The sequence below is a fragment of the Rana temporaria genome, chromosome 9 (assembly GCF_905171775.1).
Source record: "Rana temporaria chromosome 9, aRanTem1.1, whole genome shotgun sequence".
In the NCBI taxonomy this organism is placed as follows: Eukaryota; Metazoa; Chordata; class Amphibia; order Anura; family Ranidae; genus Rana; species Rana temporaria.
The window spans coordinates 23,487,408-23,509,402 of record NC_053497.1 but is presented as its reverse complement, the minus strand read 5'-3'; the positions used below and the strand labels follow the sequence as shown (position 1 = coordinate 23,509,402).

General features: G+C 45.5%; 1 protein-coding gene across 2 annotated transcripts in view; it reads right to left on the bottom strand.

Moving 5' to 3' along the window:
• The window catches only part of WHRN (whirlin), a 248,078-nt gene that overhangs the window by 115,702 nt on the left and 110,381 nt on the right, over window positions 1–21,995 (bottom strand). The window contains exons 3-4 of one of the 2 annotated variants that reach the window (XM_040322972.1): window positions 7,619–7,837; window positions 2,517–2,642 (exon numbers count right to left, since the gene is read on the bottom strand). In XM_040322972.1, the coding sequence (XP_040178906.1) occupies window positions 2,517–2,642; window positions 7,619–7,837 (345 nt within the window). The remainder of the gene's footprint in view (window positions 1–2,516; window positions 2,643–7,618; window positions 7,838–21,995) is intronic. The other variant, XM_040322973.1, reaches the window with a different exon arrangement.

The window sequence follows — 21,995 nt, the reverse complement described above, 5'->3', positions numbered from 1 at the left end:
AAGTGATTATTTCTGGGATAGGACAGTATACTGTTTGTACAGTCTGTGCTTTTGCATGGGGCTCAGAAAGACAAAGCTGTAAGGGATGTGGGCGTATCCAAGTAGTCACTTTGAAGAATTACGCACCTTTTTCAGTACTAAGCTTGCATTCTCCTCTATAGAGGACTAGATATTGGTAAACTTATATTTGTAATGACTGTGTGACTGTGAGTGACATGGGGATAGACTCCTAAATATTGGTTAAAACTTCAGAAAGTAGGGCCTGTGGCCATTTATACTGGCAGATAGGGATGAGCTTCGTATTCAAGTCGAACTCATGTTCGAGTCGAACATCGTATGTTCGATCGTTCGTCGAAATAAGAACAAAACTGGTCGTTCGTGCCAAATTCGAGTTACGTTTCACAGACCATAATTCACTGCGGCATCGCCGGCTGATGATTGGCCAAGCATGCACTATGACACGCATGCTTGGCCAATCACAGCTTGCAAAAAACGGAGAGCCATAATTGGCCAAAGCCAAGGTGGCTTTGGCCAATTATGGCTCAAGGGGTTTAGTACAGGTCGGCCTTGTGTAGTGTGTTGCGGTGGTTAAGAGAGGACAGAGAGAGTGTCATTTTTTGCAGGTAGATAGATCAGGCAGGCAGGCAGGCTAGTCCGTTAATGTTACAGTGTGTAGAGGATATATATACATCCCAGGTGTTGTACATATATTTATACACTGTATAGTTTAGATAGATCAGTTCTTCCTAATGTACTGGCAGGCAGGTGATTGTGCTAGCTGCAGTATTCTTACGTGGTTTATTGCCTGTGTCCTCTGTAGTTTGCACCTAAAGCTACTTGGTATGTACTGGCCGTGTGCTCTGTAGTTTGCACCTAAAGATTCAGGAGCAGTGATTTTAATGATGCTTAAATAAAAAAAAAAATTAAAATTAAAAATTCCTTTAAATATTGTAGCTGCTGGGTGTCTATAGTATGCCTGTGAAAACGTCTTTGAGAACCCGGGTCTCTTGCCCGAGGGAACATGTATCAATGGAAAAAAAGTTTTAAATACGGAGTCCTGAAAAAAACAACCGTTTTTAAAACTTTTTTTCCATTGCTACATTTCTCTTGGGGTAAGACCCGGGTTCTCAAAGACGTTTTACGACAATAACTTGCATATTAGGCTTTAAAATTAGCACATTTGAATTTGAACGTTCGAGTCCCATACCGTGTTTCCCCGAAAGTAAGACCTACCCTGAAAATAAGACCTTCCCCATTTTTCAAGGAGGGCTGCAATATAAACCCTACCCGAAAATAAGCCCTAGTTTAGGCTGGTTGTGGGCTGCTGGAGTCCTCTCTATTGCTGCTGGAGTCTTCTCCTTCCCTCAGCTGTCAGCAGGGGAATTCCCCCCCCCCTGCAGGGCTCAGAGCGGGTAGAAGAACTCGGGCAGGTAACGGAAGTGTCGAGCCGCGCTCAGATGATCCCTGCTGCTCTCCTCTCTTGCCAGCTGTCATCGGGGGATCTTGAGCCCCCCTCCCTCTGCAGTGCTTGTGCCATGGACAAACAATCTGGCGGGTCACGGCGCTGTGGGAAGGTATGTGACATGGTTAGAGTGCAGAGACTCATACCCTTTACGCTGTGCACACTGGGGATTAAATAGCAAGCCCTACCCTGAAAATAAGCCCTAGCGTGTTTTTGGTTGCAAAAAATAATATAAGACCCGGGCTTATTTTCGGAGAAACACGGTAGACATCAATGGGGTTCTAAATGTTCGTGCGAACGTTCGGTCCATTCGAAGGTTCTGGTGCGAACCGAACGGGGGGGGGTGGGTTCGGCTCATCCCTACTGGCAGACATAACACAGTACCAAAAGGAGACAAACTTGAGTGACGCCATGGTAAGAACATATGCACATATATTGAACGACACTGATGAGTTTTTAAAGCAAGACAGAAACGGCAAGACATTTGACCAACATGGCACTCAGATGGGTGGGAAGGCCAGTGGCTCCTTGATTTTGCTACTCTATACCTAAGCTTACAGGAGTTGCCTTCAAATAAAAACCTGACTGTCCTTTGCTGTATTGCTATCAGTGACCATCTCCTCAATTGGCATTGTAGTGATAGGTGGTTTAATAGTCATCAGTACAACATTTTGTTGAACTGCATTCACCTTGAAGCGCACAAGGTCTATGCGGATCTCACAATAATGATCTATTGATCACTATAAAGCATAATTTATCACTGCCAGCTGGACAAGTCCTGAATACATTTACTACTCTGAGGTCCTTCAGTTTGGACGCATTCCTATCTCTGGATAAATAGGATAATATGTAGGATTAACAAGTGGCCTTTTATTTGAAGTCAGTGGCGAGTAAAGGGCAGTTAGAAACAATACACTCTCAGCAATCATTCTTATTTTAAAGTGTTAAAAGCTAATTAGTTGCTTTGAGTTACACGGTATCACACTGCTTTAAGCAATGCTGGAAAAAAATCATAAAGGAAAATAAAAGGTGTGTATGACATTTGTAGCTTTACCTTTAAGCCGACACTTTCAGCCTCTGAGCCCTGATCCACACCAGTGATGTAAATCCCGAGGGAGTACTCGGCACCTCCACGAATGAGTAAGCCAAGGGACCTTCCCTCACTCAGTACCAGGTTCACCTAAAGGTGTAAACCATACAGGACATCTACGGATAAATGCTTACTTCAAAACAAACAATTTTTAAAATGTAAAGGGTAAAGGGTAAGTCCATCCAAACTATCTTTTCCTTTAGGGTGGTCATTGGTAAGCCTTATGTCCTGATAAATCCAGTGTTCTACTAGTGGAGACCTTTCACCCCTGAAATGACCCTAACTTATCTTACTTGGCTTAAAAGGTAATAAATTCAGCTTTGTTTTTTTCAGAGTTAAAACTCCCTCTTTTATATCTTTTGTTCGTAAACAAAGTTGTAATGATATTCTGTATCAGATGAGGTACACATAAGGAACCCATATGCTTTTGACATTGAACAGTCTAATCCAGCTTTTCTCAACCTTTTTTACCCCAGAGGAAAGCCTAAAATAATTTTGAGTCTTGGGGAACCCTTACTTACTATAACCAATGCATTGGGAGTCCATAAGGAAAATGCCCCTTACATTGGTGGTCAGTGGGAATAATGCCCCTTTACAGCCAGCAAAATGGATAATTGGGTCATGCTATTGGTTTTGCAAAGTAGCATTAGCCCCGAAACTATTGGGGCGCTATCAGATCTGAGGTCTAAAGCCTCGTACACATGATCAGTCCATCCGATGAGAACGGTCTGAAGGACCGTTGTCTTAGGTTAACCGATGAAGCTGACTGATGGTCCGTCGCGCCCACACACCATCGGTTAAAAAATAGATCGTGTCAGAACGCGGTGACGTAAAACACAACGACATGCTGAAAAAAAACGAAGTTCAATGCTTCCAAGCATGCGTCGACTTGATTCTGAGCATGCGTGGATTTTTAACCGATGGTTCTGCCTACTAACGATCGGTTTTGACCTATCGGTTAGGAATCCATAGGTTAAATCTAAAGCAAGTTGGCTTTTTTTAACCTATGGATAAATAACCTATGGGGCCCACACACGATCGGTTTTGAACGATGAAAACGGTCCATCAGACCGTTGTCCTCTGGTTAACCTATCGTGTGTATGAGGCCTAATAGAGCCCCAAAGAGACCTGAGCAACCACTGGAGGAATTGTAGGGTTCATGGAACCCTGGTTGAGAGTGGTTGGTCTAATATAACCCTTGGTGTAAACGTTTCTAATACTATTGGTAGAACTACTCTTCTTGATTCTTGGTGGTTTATCAGCCCTATGCAGTCTGTAGTTTTCCCCCTCCACCCATTACAGATTTCAAAACCCTCTTTTATCATTCTGTTCTGGTGTATCATCTAATCAGATTCCCCTTTTATAGCGCAACACTAACACTCTGAAGACTTGAGCCCTACCCTGAGTCATTAATGGTTTGAGACAGAAGCTAGATCTCTGCATACAACATACATGGAAGACATCAAAGGTAAGACACAACAGTTATTTAAAATAAGTGGTTCTCCTGAAAACATATAATTATGAAGGTAGGAGAAACGAGTCATATGCTCGTTAAAATGCAGGAGGAATGTAAACATCAGAGGAGATCTGGGATGCTGTGGAAATGTAATTTCAGGATTTGCATTCTGCTTATGTTTGGGCATTTGCTTTTTAAAGGAAACCTGTACCAAGAGAACAATGCAGATTGCCAGAAATGTTAGCTGCTGGACACTCTGGCTTCAATACTTGCAGACCTGTAAGCAGTGGTTTCTCAATATAAAGGGGTAGTTCACCTTTACAAAAAAACTACCTATGCTGGTAAGAGGCAGACTCATAGGCGTGCGCACAGGGTGTGCCGGGTGTGCCTGAATTAGCATTATCCAGGGGGCAGCACCAGGTGAGTGGTTGGGGGATGCCAGTGGCAAGTGTAAATGTCCCCATTTCATTAAAAAGGCTAGGTTCAACTTTAGGAACACATTATACTTGTATTTAGGGTGTAGTGTAATATGCTCCCAATCAACTCCCACCACCAGAGCCTCCCTGTGACAGCGGGTGCCATTCATGTGTGTTTGAGCTTTGGGGTGCACACCCTAATGCAATAGGCTGCGCACACCAATGGGCGGACTGTACATAAAATATACTGTGAGGCCCCGTACACACGTCCGAGGAACTCGACGGGCAAAACTCATCGTTTTGCTTGTCGAGTTCTGTGTGAAGCCGCCGAGGATCTCGGCGAGCCAACTTTCCTCATTGAACGGTCGTTTTTTGTGATGAAATAAAACAACGTTTTAAATCATGAAATAAAACGACGTTTTTGAAACTTCGTTTTCAAAAACGACGTTACCTACACACCATCGTTTTTTCAAAATGCTCTAGCAAAGCAAGGTTACGTTCAGCACTCTTTTCCATTGAAGCTAGCTTCATAACTTGCTTCTGAGCATGCGCGGGTTTAAAAACGTTGTTTTAAACTTCGTTTTGCCCACACACTATCATTTTAATTGACACAAAAAACGACGTTTTGAAAAACGGCACAAAAAATTCAAGCATGTTCGAATTTTTTTTTTGTCGTCTTTCAGAAGACATAAAACAACGTTTTTACCACACACGGTCATTTTAAATGACGTTTTTAAAAACGACTTTTTTTTCATCACATTTTCAGGGTAAAATGTGAGTGTTTTACGCCAATAAATATAATAATATTTTTTTTTTTACTACTAATGGCGGAGATCAGCAATTTTTTTTCATGACTGTGACATTATGACGGACACATCGGACACTTTTGACACATTTTTGGGACCATTGTAATTTTCACAGCGAAAAGTGCTAGAAAAATGCAATGATTACTGTGAAAATGTCAGTGAGGCTCTAATTGGCTTCTAATTGGCTTCTAAAGGGTGGGCTCGCTCATGCACAGAGCACTGTGCCCTGAGCCCACCTAGTTGTGTGACAATAGCAAATTAACATTCGCCATTGTCTTCCTGATTCTCCTCCTGGCCAATCAGAAGCTGGAGACCCGTCATTCTATTGGCCTAAGTGCGGGGCTGGTGACCAATTTCCGCCCCCCCCCCAAAAAAATATACCACCAGCCGCCACTGATAGAGAGGGCATTATTTAACGTTGGGAGGGTACAGGCAGTACACCTGTAAGGGGCCCGGAGGTCCCCAGGGCCCAGATTTTTTTAGGGGTCTGGAGGTCCCCCCCTTTTATTTTTATATATATATATATATATATATATATATATATATATATAAATAAAAGGGGGGGACCTCTGGGCCCTTTAATAATAATAATAAACATATATATATATAAAAATAAAAGGGGGGGACCTCCAGACCCCTAAAAAAATCTGGGCCCTGGGGACCTCCGGGCCCCTTACAGGTGTACTGCCTGTACCCTCCCAACGTTAAATAATGCCCTCTCTATCAGTGGCGGCTGGTGGTATATTTATATATATATATATATATATATATAAAAAAATAAAAGGGGGGGACCTCTGGGCCCTTTAATAATAATAATAATAAACATATATATATATATATATGTTTATTATTATTATTAAAGGGCCCAGAGGTCCGGATGGCAACCCCCCTTTTTTTATAAAAAATATCTACATTTTTTATATATGTATGTATGTATGTATGTATGTATGTATGTATGTATGTGTATATATATATATATATATATATATATATATATTTATTAAAGGGCTCAGAGGTCCCCAGGGCCCCTTTTTTTTATTATTTTTGTTTATATTTTTTTATTATTATTTTTTTATTAAAAGGCCCAGAGGTCCCCAGGGCCCAGGATGGCTACCCCCCTTTTTTTTATAATTTTTTTTCATACATATATTTTTCTTTATTTCTTCTTTTTTTTTTTTTGCAAAGCCCCCCCCCCCGCTTCTCAATTTGCGGCAGCCCCCCCCCCGCTTCTCAATTTCAGGCAGCAGCACCCACCTCTCCCGGTTCTCTGCTCCAGGGGGCCCATGCCTGAAGCTGTGTAAGGGGCCCCAAAATTCCTGAGTATACCGGCTGGGCAACGCCAAGTACAAATATCTTTCAACTATGAAGACACTCAGGAGAAGACAAATTTCACTCTAATAATATATAAAAAAGTGCTCTCCCTGCTTAACATAAAGTTAAAATGCAATTTATTACGGTCACGGGCAGTGACGCTGAAAACGGTCCGGCGGACTGTTTTCAGCGGACAGTCCGTCCGTCTGTACGAGGCCTTATAGGCAGACCAGTTGGGAAACTAGACATTATTTCACCCGGGGCAAATAATCAGTTTGGTGCCCCCCCTTATGGGACAAGATTAGGCAGAAGTGAGAAACTCTCAGGCCATATCTGTTGAGTCAGCTGTCTGTCCCCTCCCCCATGCTCCTCTGTCGTCCCCTCTGCTCCTCTGGTCCTCCCTCTGCTTCTTTGTTCCCCCCAGGTGAGCGCTGCAGGGAGGGAGAGGAGGTGAGCGCTGCAGGAAGGGAGAGACAGAGGAGCGGAGGGGGGCGGCGGTCTGCTGTCACTGAAGCCGGCCCACTGAGCCATCGGCCCACCGGGAAACTCCCTGTAGTCCCAACGGCCAGTCCATCCCTGTGTGCAGAGGTAACATTATTTACACACCAGGAATAGGAAAAGCTTGTGTGCCTGGAGTTTTGCTTTGACCTTCATGGAAATGAATTTGAATGCAAATTAAGGTAGAAAATAGAAATGCGTGGTTCAAATAAGATAAGGTGAAATAAAACATTTCTTATTTGTGCACACAGATAATATAGTTTGGTACAGATTAAACAAACGGCAAGGTCTGTGTCTGCCGGTTGTCAATCTTCTAGATAGCAGACATAGCTATGCTCTAGTAAAGCCCCACATATGTCATCCGTCTTCTGCAAAGTAACCATTGCTGTCAAAGGAAAGTATGCTCATAGATGAAGACAGAAGAACCAATAAGAGATGAAGGTTGTTATATAATGAAATGATTTAAATACAACCAACGACTTTATTTTGTATGGATCTAGTAACGTGCTTTAGGTAGTGAAATGAAGACGTAGAAGGCCAAATATGATGAGTGCAGATTGTACAGTGTTACCCCCACACCTTCTTCTCATCCCCCTCCTGTAGCAGCTGTAGGTGGCTCCTCTTTTCCTTCTCTGGGACGCCTGCAGAGGGGCTGTGCAGGTACGGTGGTCCTTCTGGAGGGGAGACGCTATGTCCCTGTGGGTCAATCCAGGTGTAAATGTGACTTGAGACATGTCCAGCGGGAACCCGGCCCGAGGAGAGTACAGACAGTACCAACTTCTGAGAGCCCCGCAGAGCCTGGAAGACAAATTTATAGGTACAAATGTTTAGTCTACAAACGAAATAGTATGCGAATACAAAAATGGGGAATAAAATAAGGAACTGAAGTTTTTTTTTTATATATCTCAGAGTGGTTTTAGTGACCTTTAGGTAGATTCAGTAAGAGTTAGGCCGACTTATCAGTAGATAAGTTGACCTAACTCAGAATCTACGCCGACGTATGTTTAAGCATATGCTCAAACAGAGATACGCTTAAACATATCGAAGATAGGACGGCTTGCGCCCTATCTTAAATTGCAATTTTTCGGATGGCCGCTAGATGGCGCTTCCATTGCGGTCGGCGTAGAATATGTAAATTAGGTGGTACGCTTCACGAACGTACGCCCGGCCGCCGCAGTCGATTTACGCTGTTTCCGTAAGGCCTTAGGAGGCCTAAAGTTATTCCACCTATTAGGTGGAATAACAATGTTAAAGTATGGCCGCCGTTCCCGCAACGAGGTCCGAATTTTTAACGTCGTTTGTGTAAGTCGTCCGCGAATCGGGATTTACGTAGTTTACGTCCACGTCGAAATCAATAGGCCCGTGCGGCGTACGTAACCGCAATGCACACTGGGAAATGTAGTCGCCCGGCGCATGCGCAGTGACAAAAAAACGTCAAAAACGTGAAGTCAAGCCTTATTGCCATTAAACACGCCCCCCCAACCCATTTGAATTAGGCGCCCTTACGCCCGCCGCATTTACACTACGCCGCCCTAAGTAAGGAGGCAAGTACTTTGTGAATCATGTACTTGCCTCTCTTACTTAAGGCGGCGTAGTGTAAAAACGCTAGGCTACGCCACCTAGATTTGCGCGCCCCTACCTGAATCTACCTAAATGAGTTATCCATTTAGATGTTAAGGGAGTCACTGTGTGACTGGTCATTTCTATTTCTTAAGTAGACATGTGCACAACAAAAATTTTCGTATTTTTTTGTTCCGTTTCATCTCGTTCCGTAGATTCGTAAAGATTCGTAATTTCGTAAGACGTAAGTTTTCCTATTCGGACCCGTTCGTATTTTCGTAACAGTTTTAGTTTCGTTTATACTGAATGATTCGTAATTCTGTCTAATTTATTTTCGTTGATTCGAAATTCGTAATTTTGTTAGATAATAATTTTTGTTTAATGGATTCGTAATTTTGTACTTTCGTAAATACATAGCAACACGCGGCTAATCCATATTAAGATATTATACTTTCTCTTAAGCCCCGTACACACGGTCTGACTTTTTGCCAACAAACGTCAAAATTTGCATTTTCCAAAAAATCCGACCGTGTGTACGCTCTATCGGACAAACTTTTTTGGTTTCAAAACTCTGGTCAACTCCCTTCAGACAAAAATCCACGGAAAAGTTTGTTTGAAGTCCGATCGTGTGTACGAGGCTTTACACTGTACAATGTGACTCAGCACAAAAGAGATAAGCTGATTGGCTAAGATATTTAGTAAGATACATCACTCACTAACTACACTGCCCAGTGCCCATTCGAAAGAACGATACAAGTACACAAATGAAAATGCGAACAGACAAAGGATTTAAAATACTGAATGCAAATTGTTCGTTATAGATGTCATTTTCGTTCTTTTGCTTTTTCGGTGTTTCGTATTTTAGTAAGCTTGTCCAATCATACGTTCGTATTTTCGCTTGTTCGTTATTTTGCTTATTCGTAATTCCGTAATTGTCGTATTTTGGTTCTTTCAGCTTTACGGATGTTCGAATTGATCCGAATGTACGAATACTAACAAATTCGTACGAAAATCCATTTGTTACGAACGGGAATGCACATGTCTATTCTTGAGCCCTGTACACACAAACCAGAATCGTTGTTTTTCCCGACGAGATTCTTGGCAAGAATCTCTTGCCGGCCGAGTGTACAGACACTCCATTCAAAAGAACCGTTGTTCTTTTGAATGGCACGAACCCAGTGACTTCATCGACTACGACAAGCCTCCGCTCGTCAGATTCCATGCTGTCGCCGCCATCTTGCTACACCCTACCTATGCCTTGGAAGCTACTGTGCATCTGTCAAAGTCATTTCTAGCATGCGCGGGTTTCCACGATGACAGGTAAGTATACAGACGATTGGGTTTCTCGGCAGAAAAACACTGCTGAGAATTACAACGAGAAAATAGAGAGCAGGTTCTCTATTTTTTTCGTCGAGATTCTGGGCAGTTTTCTTGACGAGAAACCTCAAAGCCTCGTACACACGCTCGGTATACTCGGCAAGAAAGCTCTGCCAACTGCCAAGGTCCCTCCCCCCCTTCAGATTGACCATATCACTACCCCCCCTTCCCAATAGGTGGCCGATTTGTCTTCCTCACGCCGTCCATACTCTGTACATCCCTTCTTTGAAATTCCCCCAATCTAGGGGCATTTTCCTGCTATTCTGATATTTTGATTCTCTACAGATAAAATAATGTCATATTAAATGAAATGGCAGGCCAAAGACTCATTATGAAAATGAATGGTGATCAAGATAAATGTGCCCTCCTGACTTCCCACCGTTGCGCTAGCTGGAAAAAGTGCCTCAAGGATCCTAGCTGCCGCTTTAAATAAAAATGTCAAATAAATATTGTGACTACTAAACCCACTTCAGTGTCAGCAATATTAAGCAGCTCTTAAAGCGGGAGTTCACCCAATAATGTTTTTTTTTTCTCTTTTCCCCTTAGATGGATGCTCGTTTTGTCTAGGGGAATCGGCTAGTTTTTTTAAAATATGAGCCGTATTTACCGTTTTCGAGATGCATCTCCTCCGTCGGCTTCCGGGTATGGGTCTTCGGGAGCGGGCGTTCCTTCTTGATTGACAGTCTTCCGAGAGGCTTCCGACGGTCGCATCCATCGCGTCACTAGTAGCCGAAAGAAGCCGAACGTCGGTGCGGCTCTATACTGCGCCTGCGCACCGACGTTCGGCTTCTTTCGGAAAATCGTGACGCGATGGATGCGACCGTCGGAAGCCTCTCGGAAGACTGTCAATCAAAATAGGAACGCCCAGTCCCGCAGCCCATACCCGGAAGTGGCGGAGAGGATGCATCTCGTAAACGGTAAGTACGGATCATATTTTAAAACAACTAGCCGATTCCCCTAGACAAAATGAGCATGAAGCTAAGGGAAAAAATTGTTATGTACGGGTGAACCTCCGCTTTAAGTAAAATATGTATAAAAACCTCAAAAAAATATACACACAAAAATAGATAAAAAGATAAATGTAACTATTGTGACAATAGCTTTCAAAAAATGAATGTGAAATGCTATGAATATATATATATATATATATATATATATATATATATATATATATATATATATATATATATATATAACCCGTGAAAAAATTAAATAAAGTGAAAAAGCAAAAAGTTCATAAGTGATAAGAGATCTTGCAATCTTCAGAGTCTTCCACCACACCAAATGTGTTCAGTGATTCCTTCACCCATCAAATTGGCCACTCACCAGAACAATATGCCTCACACTCGCGTGCTTTGGCAAACAGGCATAAAACAGGACCTCTCAAATAGGTTAGACAGGATTCCGATCCCAACAGTGTGATCCAAATAACTCCATATAAATGATAAGAAAAAAGGAAGTGCACAATAGTGTAATACCGAATGGTCAGTTTTAATAACTGTGACGAAACATGTCGGGGCGTGGTTACACAGCATCCGAACCGACGTGACACGTCAACACGTCTGGCGCATCAAGCTTGACCGGGAATCAGGAGGGAGAGTTTCCAAACAGAGGGTTTGCAGTGCGGTGACCCCTTGATAAAATTTCCCAAGTTGTGGGGAACCCTAACAGTAAAATTATTTTTGTAGCGTGGGTTGTCAGCATCCCAGGCAAGACAAGTAATTTGCGCCCCTAACCCATGGAAATGTAGCGCTCCCTTCCACTCATACAGTATTAAAACCCCTTATGGTACATTTTCGGATGTACCACTCTTTCTCTTTGTTCCCCTTTTTTCTCTATCCTAATTTCTTGTTTTTTCCCGCCATTCCTCTCTCTAGCTGTCTTTCTTGTTCTTTCTCTCCCCTTTTCTTTGTTCCTCCACCCCTTTTCCTCTCCCTTCCGTGTATTCACAACTTTAATTCCTTCTTTTAATCCTTGGTGGGGGGCGGGGGGATCTATCTGAATCTGCCCCCCTGTCTCTATATGGGTAAAGTGCTTGGATGGGAAAGGTGACTGTATCTCTTTAAAGACTCTGTGATGTGGTAACTACATCGATATACTGTAACTACATCAGACAGCTCCCAGCATTTGAGCAGCAAGCCGAGGTGAGGATTATTAGAGATTATTGATCTCTGTGAGAAATCTGTCATGGGTCATAGTGCTCATGAAGTGCAAATTAGAACACGGAGTGTATAGCATTAAAAACGGGTCACTCCTTGGGGCAAATTCACAGAGATGCTCTAATATCCACAATTCTGTTTTAAGAAACTGTTCACACCGAACACTAAGATGAGAAATGCGATGTTAGCTTGGCTTAGAATTCACTGGTAATAATTCCCATTCTTCAAAGCACACAGAATACATTGCTGTAATATGCAGATTTGCGACCTTGAAGTTCTGCTATTTTAGGACGTGGTATTTAATAATCTTGTATGTAAAAGATTTTTATTTAAGATATAAATAAAACGACAGGCATCTAGAGCATATTCTGAACCTCTCATATCTCAAACAGAAACATTTGAGGCCTAAAGACGCCTATAAATAAAGATGCCTTTAAAAGGATTCACTTTATGACTTATGAATATTTTTTTTTTGTTCATGATAGAATGTATTTAAAGCGGAGCTCCGCCGTACAAAAAATATTAAAAGCCACCAGCTACAAATACTGCAGCTGCTGACTTTTAATATTAGGACACTTACCTGTCCTGGAGTCCAGGCGACGTCGGCAGCAGAACACAAGCAACCGCTCGTCACTCTGCTGCCCGCACCGCCATCCTCGGTGAGGGAACCAGGAAGTGAAGCATTGCAGCTTTACTGCCCAGTTCCCTACGGTGCATGCGTGATTCGCACTGCGCCCTGCTCACTGGTCCCCGCTGTGTTCTGGGAGACGAGTGTTTCCCAGAACACAAAGGGGGGGGGGGGGATCTGACGTTCTGCCTGCAGTCTACCCGCAGACTGTGTGGCCGGAAGTGGTATCTGCACTTCCCTCCCCCTGAAAGGTGCCAATGGTGACACCGAAGGGGGGAAGTTCCACTTTAGGGTGGAGCTCCGCTTTAAAGCCAAACTCCAGCATTATATATTTTCCCTATCCATGCACTGTATCCTTCTCCCATCATAGACCCAGCTCTTTATCCAGTCACCACAGTTTAGGAGACCTTCCACCCTTCCCTTAACCATACATTCACTACTATGCCACAGGCCCATCCTTCCATGCAGCTACCACAGTTTTGGGGACCCTTCACCCTTCCCAAAACCTTATAACCACTATTATACCAAAGGCTCATCCCTCCATGCAGCCAACACAGTTATGCAGACCCTCCACCCTTCCTATAACCATACAGCCACGACAGTACCAAAGGCCCACCAATTTATGCAGTCACCACAGTTGGAGACCTTCCATCCTTCCCATAATTACAGTGACACAAGCCCACCCCTCTATACAGCTACCATGGTTATGTAGACCCTTCACTCTTGCCTTAACCATACACCGACCACAGGCCTATCCTTTCATGCATTTACCACAGTTCTGGAGACCCTCTACCCTACCCATAACCATATACCCACCACTATGCCAAAGGCTAATCCCTCTGTAGCGCCCTGCTCCCAGCGATGGGGGCGCTATTGAAAATTTAGGGGGCGTCTAAACCAATAGTTGGGCTCAGACTTACAAATTCCAAAAAATTAGCCTCTGTTCTGGCTATGGTTATGCTTGGTAGAAGTTTTCCCCTGTTGCCTGTAGGTGGCGTTACCATCTCAGGCCCATGTTGGAACACGGGCTAACCATGGTGTGTTAAGTGACCCTTCTCGGGAGCAGCCCAGTGGGAGTGGTGCCCCTCTGTGCATGCTGGGAAGGGATACTTAAGGGACCGATGCCGTTTTTCAGGGTCCTTCGCCTCGTGGCTCTCCTGGCGTGAGTTATGTGTGTGTGTGATTCCAGCCCTGGGACCACGTTGGTCCGAGGCTGTATTGCTGTTCAGTAGGCCCAGCTATGCTGGCTGGGGCCAATGATTCTGAAGGGGATTCCAAGCTGTCCGTCCAAGTGGAGGAAGCTGCTTAACGAAGGCGACCGGTGGAGGACCTGCCCTGGAGGAGACTAGGCAACGTAGGCTGATGTCTCGGGTATGGCCTGGTGATTTCGTTTACGAGGGATCCACTACCCAAGTTTGTCTTACAGTCCGCTGGGTCGGCTTAAAGGCTCTTTTGCTGTAAGACAGGAAGTTCGCGACTGAAATCCTGTGGCAGAGGATTCCTGGCTATCCATTTTTCATTCACAGACGGTCTGTGGCAGAGACTGTTTTCTGAACTGTGCATCATTCCGGCTGCTAGGCCTTGTGAGAGGGGTCTATCCGGGTGAGCAATACCCACTCAGGAGTGAGTGGCGAATACTGGAACTTTTGATACCTTTTGTGCATTCTGTACCGTGTACCTGAACCTTCCCCTACTCCAAGGATGGACTGGCCGTTGGGACTACATGGAGTTTCCCGGTGGGCCGATGGCTCAGTGGGCCGGCCTCAGTGACAGGGGAGCGCCGCCCCCCTCCGCTCCTCTGTCTCTCCCTTCCCGCAGCGCTCACCTCCTCTCCCTCCCCGCATCGCTCACCTTTGGTGAACAGAGAAGCAGGGGGGATGACAGAGGAGCATAGGGGAGGGAACAGACAGCTGACTCAACAGCTATGGCCTGGGAGTTTCTCACTTCTGCCTAATCTTGTCCCATAAGGGGGGCACAGAACTGATTCTTTGCCCCGGGTGAAATAATGTCTAGCTTTCCCACTGGTACTGCCTATAAGAGTACCAGTACCAGCCGTTCTACTCTAATAAAGTAGAACGGCTAGTGAAGGGGGAGAGGGGGATTGGGTAGCCGGGGGGGGGGGGTGCGGGAGTTGTCCGGGCGCCATGGGAGAGACCTGTCATAGTGGGCCAGTCTGGATGAAGTCCAGGGCCAAATTTTTGTCCCAGTCCAGCCCTGCCCTACTCTCTATACTTCCTTCTTCCTTCCCAAGTTTATGCAGCGAAAATAAAACCTGACAGTTGAAGGTTTTACATCTTGTGTGGACATTGCAATTCTTACAGACTTTCTTCCCTGGACAACGAACATAGAGGAAACGTGCAAAACCCAATCTAAACCAGCAGCTCCTTCGGGGTAGTGCTACACCTCCATGCAGCAAACTCAGTTTTGCAGGTCCCCCACCCTTCCTATAACCATACAGCCACAACAGTACCAAAGGCCCACTAATTTATGCAGTCACCACAGTTTTGGGGACCTTCTACCCTTCCCATAATCATACACCTATTACAGTGACACATAGCCCACCCCTTCATGCAGCTACCATGGTTATGGGGACCCTTCACTCTTGTCATAACCATACACAAACCACAGTGCCACAGACCCATCCCCTAGGGTGACTACCTGTCCCATTTTGCTGGTTTGTCCCGGGTACCTTCATTCCAGGACAATACAGTGTCCCGGAATGAAACTGACAGACACCCCCCGGGGCCAATCTGATGCCCCCAAAAAAGGCTGCCACATCACCACTTTACTCACAGACAGTACTTGTCCTGGCGGGGAATGCCTGGAGAGGCACAATCCCCGCCCCCTGCTTGTGATTGGAGAAATCATAAATCCCACCTCTTGTGTCCAATCACTGTGCTGTGATTCGTTACAGCACAAGCTGATTTTTGGGAAGGGGGGGTGTCCCTGAATGGCAGTTTGGAAATGTGGTCACCTTTCCATCCCCCTCATGCAGCTATCACAGTTCTGGGGACCCTCCACCCTACTTATAACCATATGCCCCCTCCCCTTGCAGACACTCTGTGCTACACTTCCTCTTCCAATGCAGCCTCAATGCCACAGATCCCCCCCCCCCCATACAGTTACATACCTCCCAACATTAAGAAAATCCAATGCGGGACATCTTGTTGAGCGCGCGTGGGGGGGAGGGGGGGGCCGGGGATCAAAGTTGTTGAGCGGGGGGGGGTTCTCCTACCTGTGCATATTCCTCTGTCCCGACACCCCGCCTGCTCCGTATTTCCCGTCGCACTGTGACTGGGTGTATAGCGGTCATGTGTGGAGGTGGGACTTCTAGACGATCAATGATAGGCCAGCCCCACGCCGCACATGACCCCCATACGCCCAATCACAGGGAACCGGACACCAAACATGGCGGTGGAACACAAACATGGAGGTGGAACGCAAACATGGAGGCACGGAATGTCATGCCCGGGCCCTGTTTTCCGTGATGTCTAGTCCGCGGGACCCCCGGGACAGTTGGGAGGTATGCAGTTACCACCATGCTGCATAATCACTGCCCTTCCTATGTAAGTAAGCTGAATGGAAGTGAAGTATTATAGTGGGTGTATGAGGAGGGGGAGTCTGTGGCCCTGTAACACCAACTCCTTCTCCCATGCAGCCACCAAAAGTAGTGCAGACCTCCCAGTCCTTTCCATGCAGGCACCTGGACTTATGCGCCACAGGGAGAGAGGAGTGCTCTGGCTTGGGAAAGGGAGCTTGCAAGGCCCAGAATCCTCAGCTTTTGATGCATGTGGTAACTTAGAATTCACTGATAATAATGCCCATTCATCAAAGCACACAGAATACAGTACATTGCTGTGATATGCAGATTTGTGACCCTGAAGTTCTGCTATTTTAGGATGTGGTATTATACAATCTTTTATGTAAGAGATTTTTATTTAACATAGATATAAATAAAACCCACTGGCCTCTAGAGCATATTTCGAACCTCTCATATCTCAAAGAGAACCATTAAGGCCTTAAGGTACAGGGAGACGCCTGTAAATCTAGTCCAAAAAGGATTCATCTCATGACTTTTAATTGGGATTTCAGTCGACACTGTTTTCTTTGTTTTAGACAGCATGTATTTAAAACCAACCTCCAGCATTATTTTGATTTAAATATCGACCGTAACCATGCACTGTGTCGTCCTATCGGTGTGAGGGGAAAAGTTAGGTGTTCTGTAGACTGACATTCCTTCCCACCCACAGTGCAAACCTCCACCACTATGCCACAAGCTCACCCCCATGCAGCCACCACGGTTCTGGAGACCCTCCCAACTTTCTTATACATCCCTTACAGTGCTAACCTGATGTAGCGCCCTGGGGTTTAGTCACCAAATTCTTTGTCAGAAGTAACTACCATAGGTAAACTGTTAGAGATCCATAGATTTCTCCTTAAAGGAGGTATTAAAGGTTTGATTAAAAAAAAATACCAACTTGCCTCCACTGTGCAGCTCGTTTTGCACAGAGTGGCCCTGATCCTCGTCTTCTGGGGTCCCTCGATGGCTGTCTCGGCTCCTCCCCGCCTCAGATAACCCCCTTGGGAAGTGCTTTCCCAAGGGGGTTACCTTGCGGGCGCGCTCCCAAATCCTGCATTTGCGTCCATTTGCCGACTCGGTCCCGCCCCCTGGCGCCCGCATCATTGGATTTGATTGACAGCAGTGGGAGCCAGTGGCTGCGGTGCTATCAATCTTTCCAATGAAGAGCCAGAGATTGGGCCTATGCCAGGGGCACCTGGCTGCCAGGCAGTGTGAGGGCCTATCCAGAAGTACGAGGGCAGCGCTGGGTTGGGACTGTGGCTTGCAGTCCAACCAAAATTGACGGTTCTGTCAGCTGGAGAACCTCCCGTGGTCGGAGGTAGAAGGGAAGCTGTCGCCACTAAGGGACTAACCACCTTTACCAGAGACCACAGTGAGTAACTGAAGCACGTACCGGAGCAGTATTCTCAACAAATGGGCACGGTTGAGAATCTGGAAACTTCAGGCTGTGATCAAGTCAAGGACCCAACCAGCAGAGGGGCAGAGCAGCCTTGTGTGACAAGCCTAGACCGAGCCGGTCAGCAGGGATGAAGATTGAAGGTATCCGAAGTGCCAAGCTAGGGACCTAGCAGAAAAGCAGGGGTGACGCTTGAGGGAGATGCCACCACAAAAGCCTTGAGGAGCTCACAGGATTCAGAGTTGGTGAATCGGAGGATCCAGTGAGAGACCAGAAGCTCAATGGCCTGAAGAACTACAAGCAGAAGTTGTAGTAAAGCTGAGAGAACTGTTACGTTTGAATTAGGAACTGTTGCTGAGGCCTTGCTCCTTGCTGAGGCCTTTCCCTGTACGGCTGTCGTCCTATTGAAGCCTCGGAGTCCGCTTATTGAAATTGCAACTACTTAACGACCGCCGCATTTATATATACGTCCACAGAATGGCACGTACAGGCAGATGGGCGTACCCGTACGTCCCTGCCTTTCCGCGGGTCGGGGGTCCGATCGGGACCCCCCCCCCCCCCGCTACATGCAGTGGTCGGAAATCCTCGGAGAGCGATCCGGGATGAGGGCGCGGCTATTCGTTTCTAGCCGCGCCCTCGCGATCGCTCCACGGAGCTGAAGAACGGGGAGAGCCGTATGTAAACACGGCTTCCCCGTGCCTCACTGTGGCGGCTGCATCGATCGTGTGATCCTTTTATAGGGAGACACGATCGATGATGTCAGACTTACAGCCACACCCCCCTACAGTTGTAAACACACACTAGGTGAAACTTAACCCCTTCAGCGCCCCCTGTGGTTAACTCCCAAACTGCAACTGTCATTTTCACAATAAACAATGCAATTTAAATGCATTTTTTGCTGTGAAAATGACAATGGTCCCAAAAATGTGTCAAAATTGTCTGAAGTGTCCGCCATAATGTCGCAGTCATGAAAAAAATCACTGATCGCCGCCATTAGTAGTAAAAAAATAAATAAATAATAAAAATGCAATAAAACTATCCCCTATTTTGTAAACGCTATAAATTTTGCGCAAACCAATCGATAAACGCTTATTGCAATTTTTTTTTCCAAAAATAGGTAGAAGAATACGTATCGGCCTAAACTGAGGAAAAAAAAAATTATATATGTTTTTGAGGGATATTTATTATAGCAAAAAGTAAAAAATATTGCATTTTTTTCAAAATTGTCGCTCTATTTTTGTTTATAGCGCAAAAAATAAAAACCGCAGAGGTGATCAAATACCACCAAAAGAAAGCTCTATTTGTGGGGAAAAAAGGACGCCAATTTTGTTTGGGAGCCACGTCGCACGACCGCGCAATTGTCTGTTAAAGCGACGCAGTGCCGAATCCCAAAACCTGGCCTGGGCATTTATCTGCCTAAAGGTCCGGTGCCCAATGACTTTTACCACCTTTGCACCCATTATGCCTCAATACATATGGAAGGATGTCAGTGGTCTGTGACCTCAAAGGTTCTCATTGGACTGGAAGAGGTTAGAGACTCTGCTACACTCCTTTTGCATGAAAGTACCCACCGGCCTCTGAGGGGTATTTGATGTGCCAAGCAGATGTGCCTGTGTGATCTGGTTGCCTTAGGTCACCTTGAATACAGAGGGGAGTGGGCAGGAGGAGATTGGTGCTGGCAGGTATTTATCTGTAGAGAAAGGGGGGAAAATAGTGTTTAGAACAACATTTATGATTGATGTCCCCCTGAGACTAAATTTGGGCTTGGCCAGAAGACATCAAATAATTTTTTCTTTTTGTGGGTATCTTGGTATACAAGCATAGCCAGCTGAACTGAGTGTACCGGTACTACTATACATACGTATTTCAACACTGTACATTCCGCAACAGACCAGTACTCCCTGTACAGCTGTGGTTGCAGCCACAGAACGGCTACACAAGGGGAGAATGCATTTTATTGGCAAATGTAGACAGTTTAGGTGTTACAGATCTTGGAGACAATGTAAATCAAAGCCCAACTATATAACCCAGGGGTCTCCAAACATTCTAAACAAAGGGCCGATTTATTGTCCTTCAGACTCTTGGAGGGCCGGACTTTGGCCAGCGGGAGTGGAAATTTTCCTGGCATCATTGTTAGTAAACATCTGGTATTAGGGGGAGGAATAGTGCCCCATTGCTGGTACCATAGGGAGTAATAGTGCTCTATTAGTGGTATCAGTGGGAGAAATGGTGCTCCATTGTCGGTGTCAGATGGCAGAATAGTGTGTCGTATCAGTGGGAGGGATAGTGCCCCAAGGGCCGGATAAAGGCAAGCAAAGGGCCGCATTCGGCCCTCGGGCCGCAGTTTGGAGACCACTGATATAACCTATTGACAATATATAGCTGTGTTTTAGTATTACTTTGTATTTTTGGGATTGAGATTTGCTGTACATGCAAAAAGATTTCATCAGCCAGTGTGTGGATATGCTAATAATCACATCAGTCAACTCAGCAGAAACCATGAACACCAGCCAGATATGGACTGGGGAATGGTAAATTTATCATTTCCCAGAAAAGCTGGTGCAGGAGGCAGAGATGAGGAGCAAAAAACAGTGCTTTTTATTGCTGCCGTATGCCAAAAGTATTGTAAAATCATAAAAGCTTTTTTAATATGCAGGAGGTGGTAATGGCGCATACAATTATCTACTATTACATTCTTGTGTCTATCAACGATCAAAGTAATTACATTATAAAGACAGTTGCATTGACATCATTTGACCTAATTTGGGATAGAACCGTGTAGCACTACCCCCGAAGGAGCTGCTGGTTTAGATTTGGGCCTGCCGCTACCTTACTGTTCCATGCGCTCATCTCAGGGGTTCTCCTTGAAGAGTTGTCCACAAAAATGTCTGCACCAAACAAAAAGAGCTAGATTCAGGTAGACTTTACTTCGGCGTATCTATTGATACGCCGCGTAAGTTAAAAGATGCGCCGTCATATCTATGCGCGCTATTCATGGAGCTAGATACGCCTGAATTTCAGCTTCCTCCGACCGACGTAAGTGTTAGTACGCCGTCGTATCTAGGGTGCATATTTACGCTGGCAGCTAGGGGGCGCTTCCGTAGATTTACTCGTAGAATATGTAAATGACCTAGATACGCCGATTCACGAACGTACTTGCGTCCGCTACGCCGTTTACGTAAGGCTTACGTCCGGCGTAACGTTACCCCTGCTATATGAGGTGCAGCCAATGTTAAGGTATGGACGTCGGAACAGCCGTCGAATTTTACGTCGTTTACGTAAGTGGTACGTGAATGGGGCTGTGCATAGGTTACGTTCACGTCAAAAGCATTGCGCCGACATTTCTTAGGGAGTATATGCAACGTGATTCTGAGCATGCGTGCACATGCGCCGTACGAACGGCCATTCATTTACATGGGGTCACGGCTAATTTAAATGTCTCTGCCACAGACTTGATAAGTGTCGTCAGGCCGTCCCACGATCTTCTGCCACAAGATATTTTAACCACTCGCACACTTTGTATAATTTCCAGTAAAGTACACAACTTACAGTGCCAAGAATCTTTCAGCCAGGCTGGCAGCACAGTGAGGTAAATTTGCCAGGATAGGTCCCTCAATTGAATCCCACTGGTTCAGCTTCCTCCCGTAAGTAAGATAGCGAAGGACCATCCCTGGATTAGTAGGCCCCAGAAACTCCTGGGCCTACTCTCAGTTGCGATGCCTCGGACCAGCCGACCCCGAGGCTACGAAACAGCTCACACATCCCTGAGGCCAGAAGGGCCATCAAGTCAGGATCGAAAGACCCCGCCAAAACGGTGTCTGTCCCTTAAGTATCCCTCCCCAGAATGCACAGCGGGTTGACCATGCCCCCTGAGCTGTTCTGGGAAAGAGATACCTAATGCATCCAGCCTGCTGCCTTTCCGAACCTTGACCTATGGTAACAGCGACACCCACCGTCAAGGGGAAATTTGTGCAACCCAGCCAAACTGAAACAGAACCAACAATTTAGCATAATCCTTCTGAGCTGAACTACAGCTCAGGCAACTAGAATTTAACACATAGCGCCTACTCAATGGGAGCATGGCGCTACAACAGAATCATCCACAGGGCAACAAAGTCAGAAGTCTAGGATCCAGTGGATGTCCTGAGGGCCCAGCAATAGGTTTAATGCTCTTGCAGAAAAGAAAGGTTAGGGTAAGGACATTTTGTCAAAGCGGTGCACCTGCCTGTCACCTCCTAAAGAAGGATGCATTCATA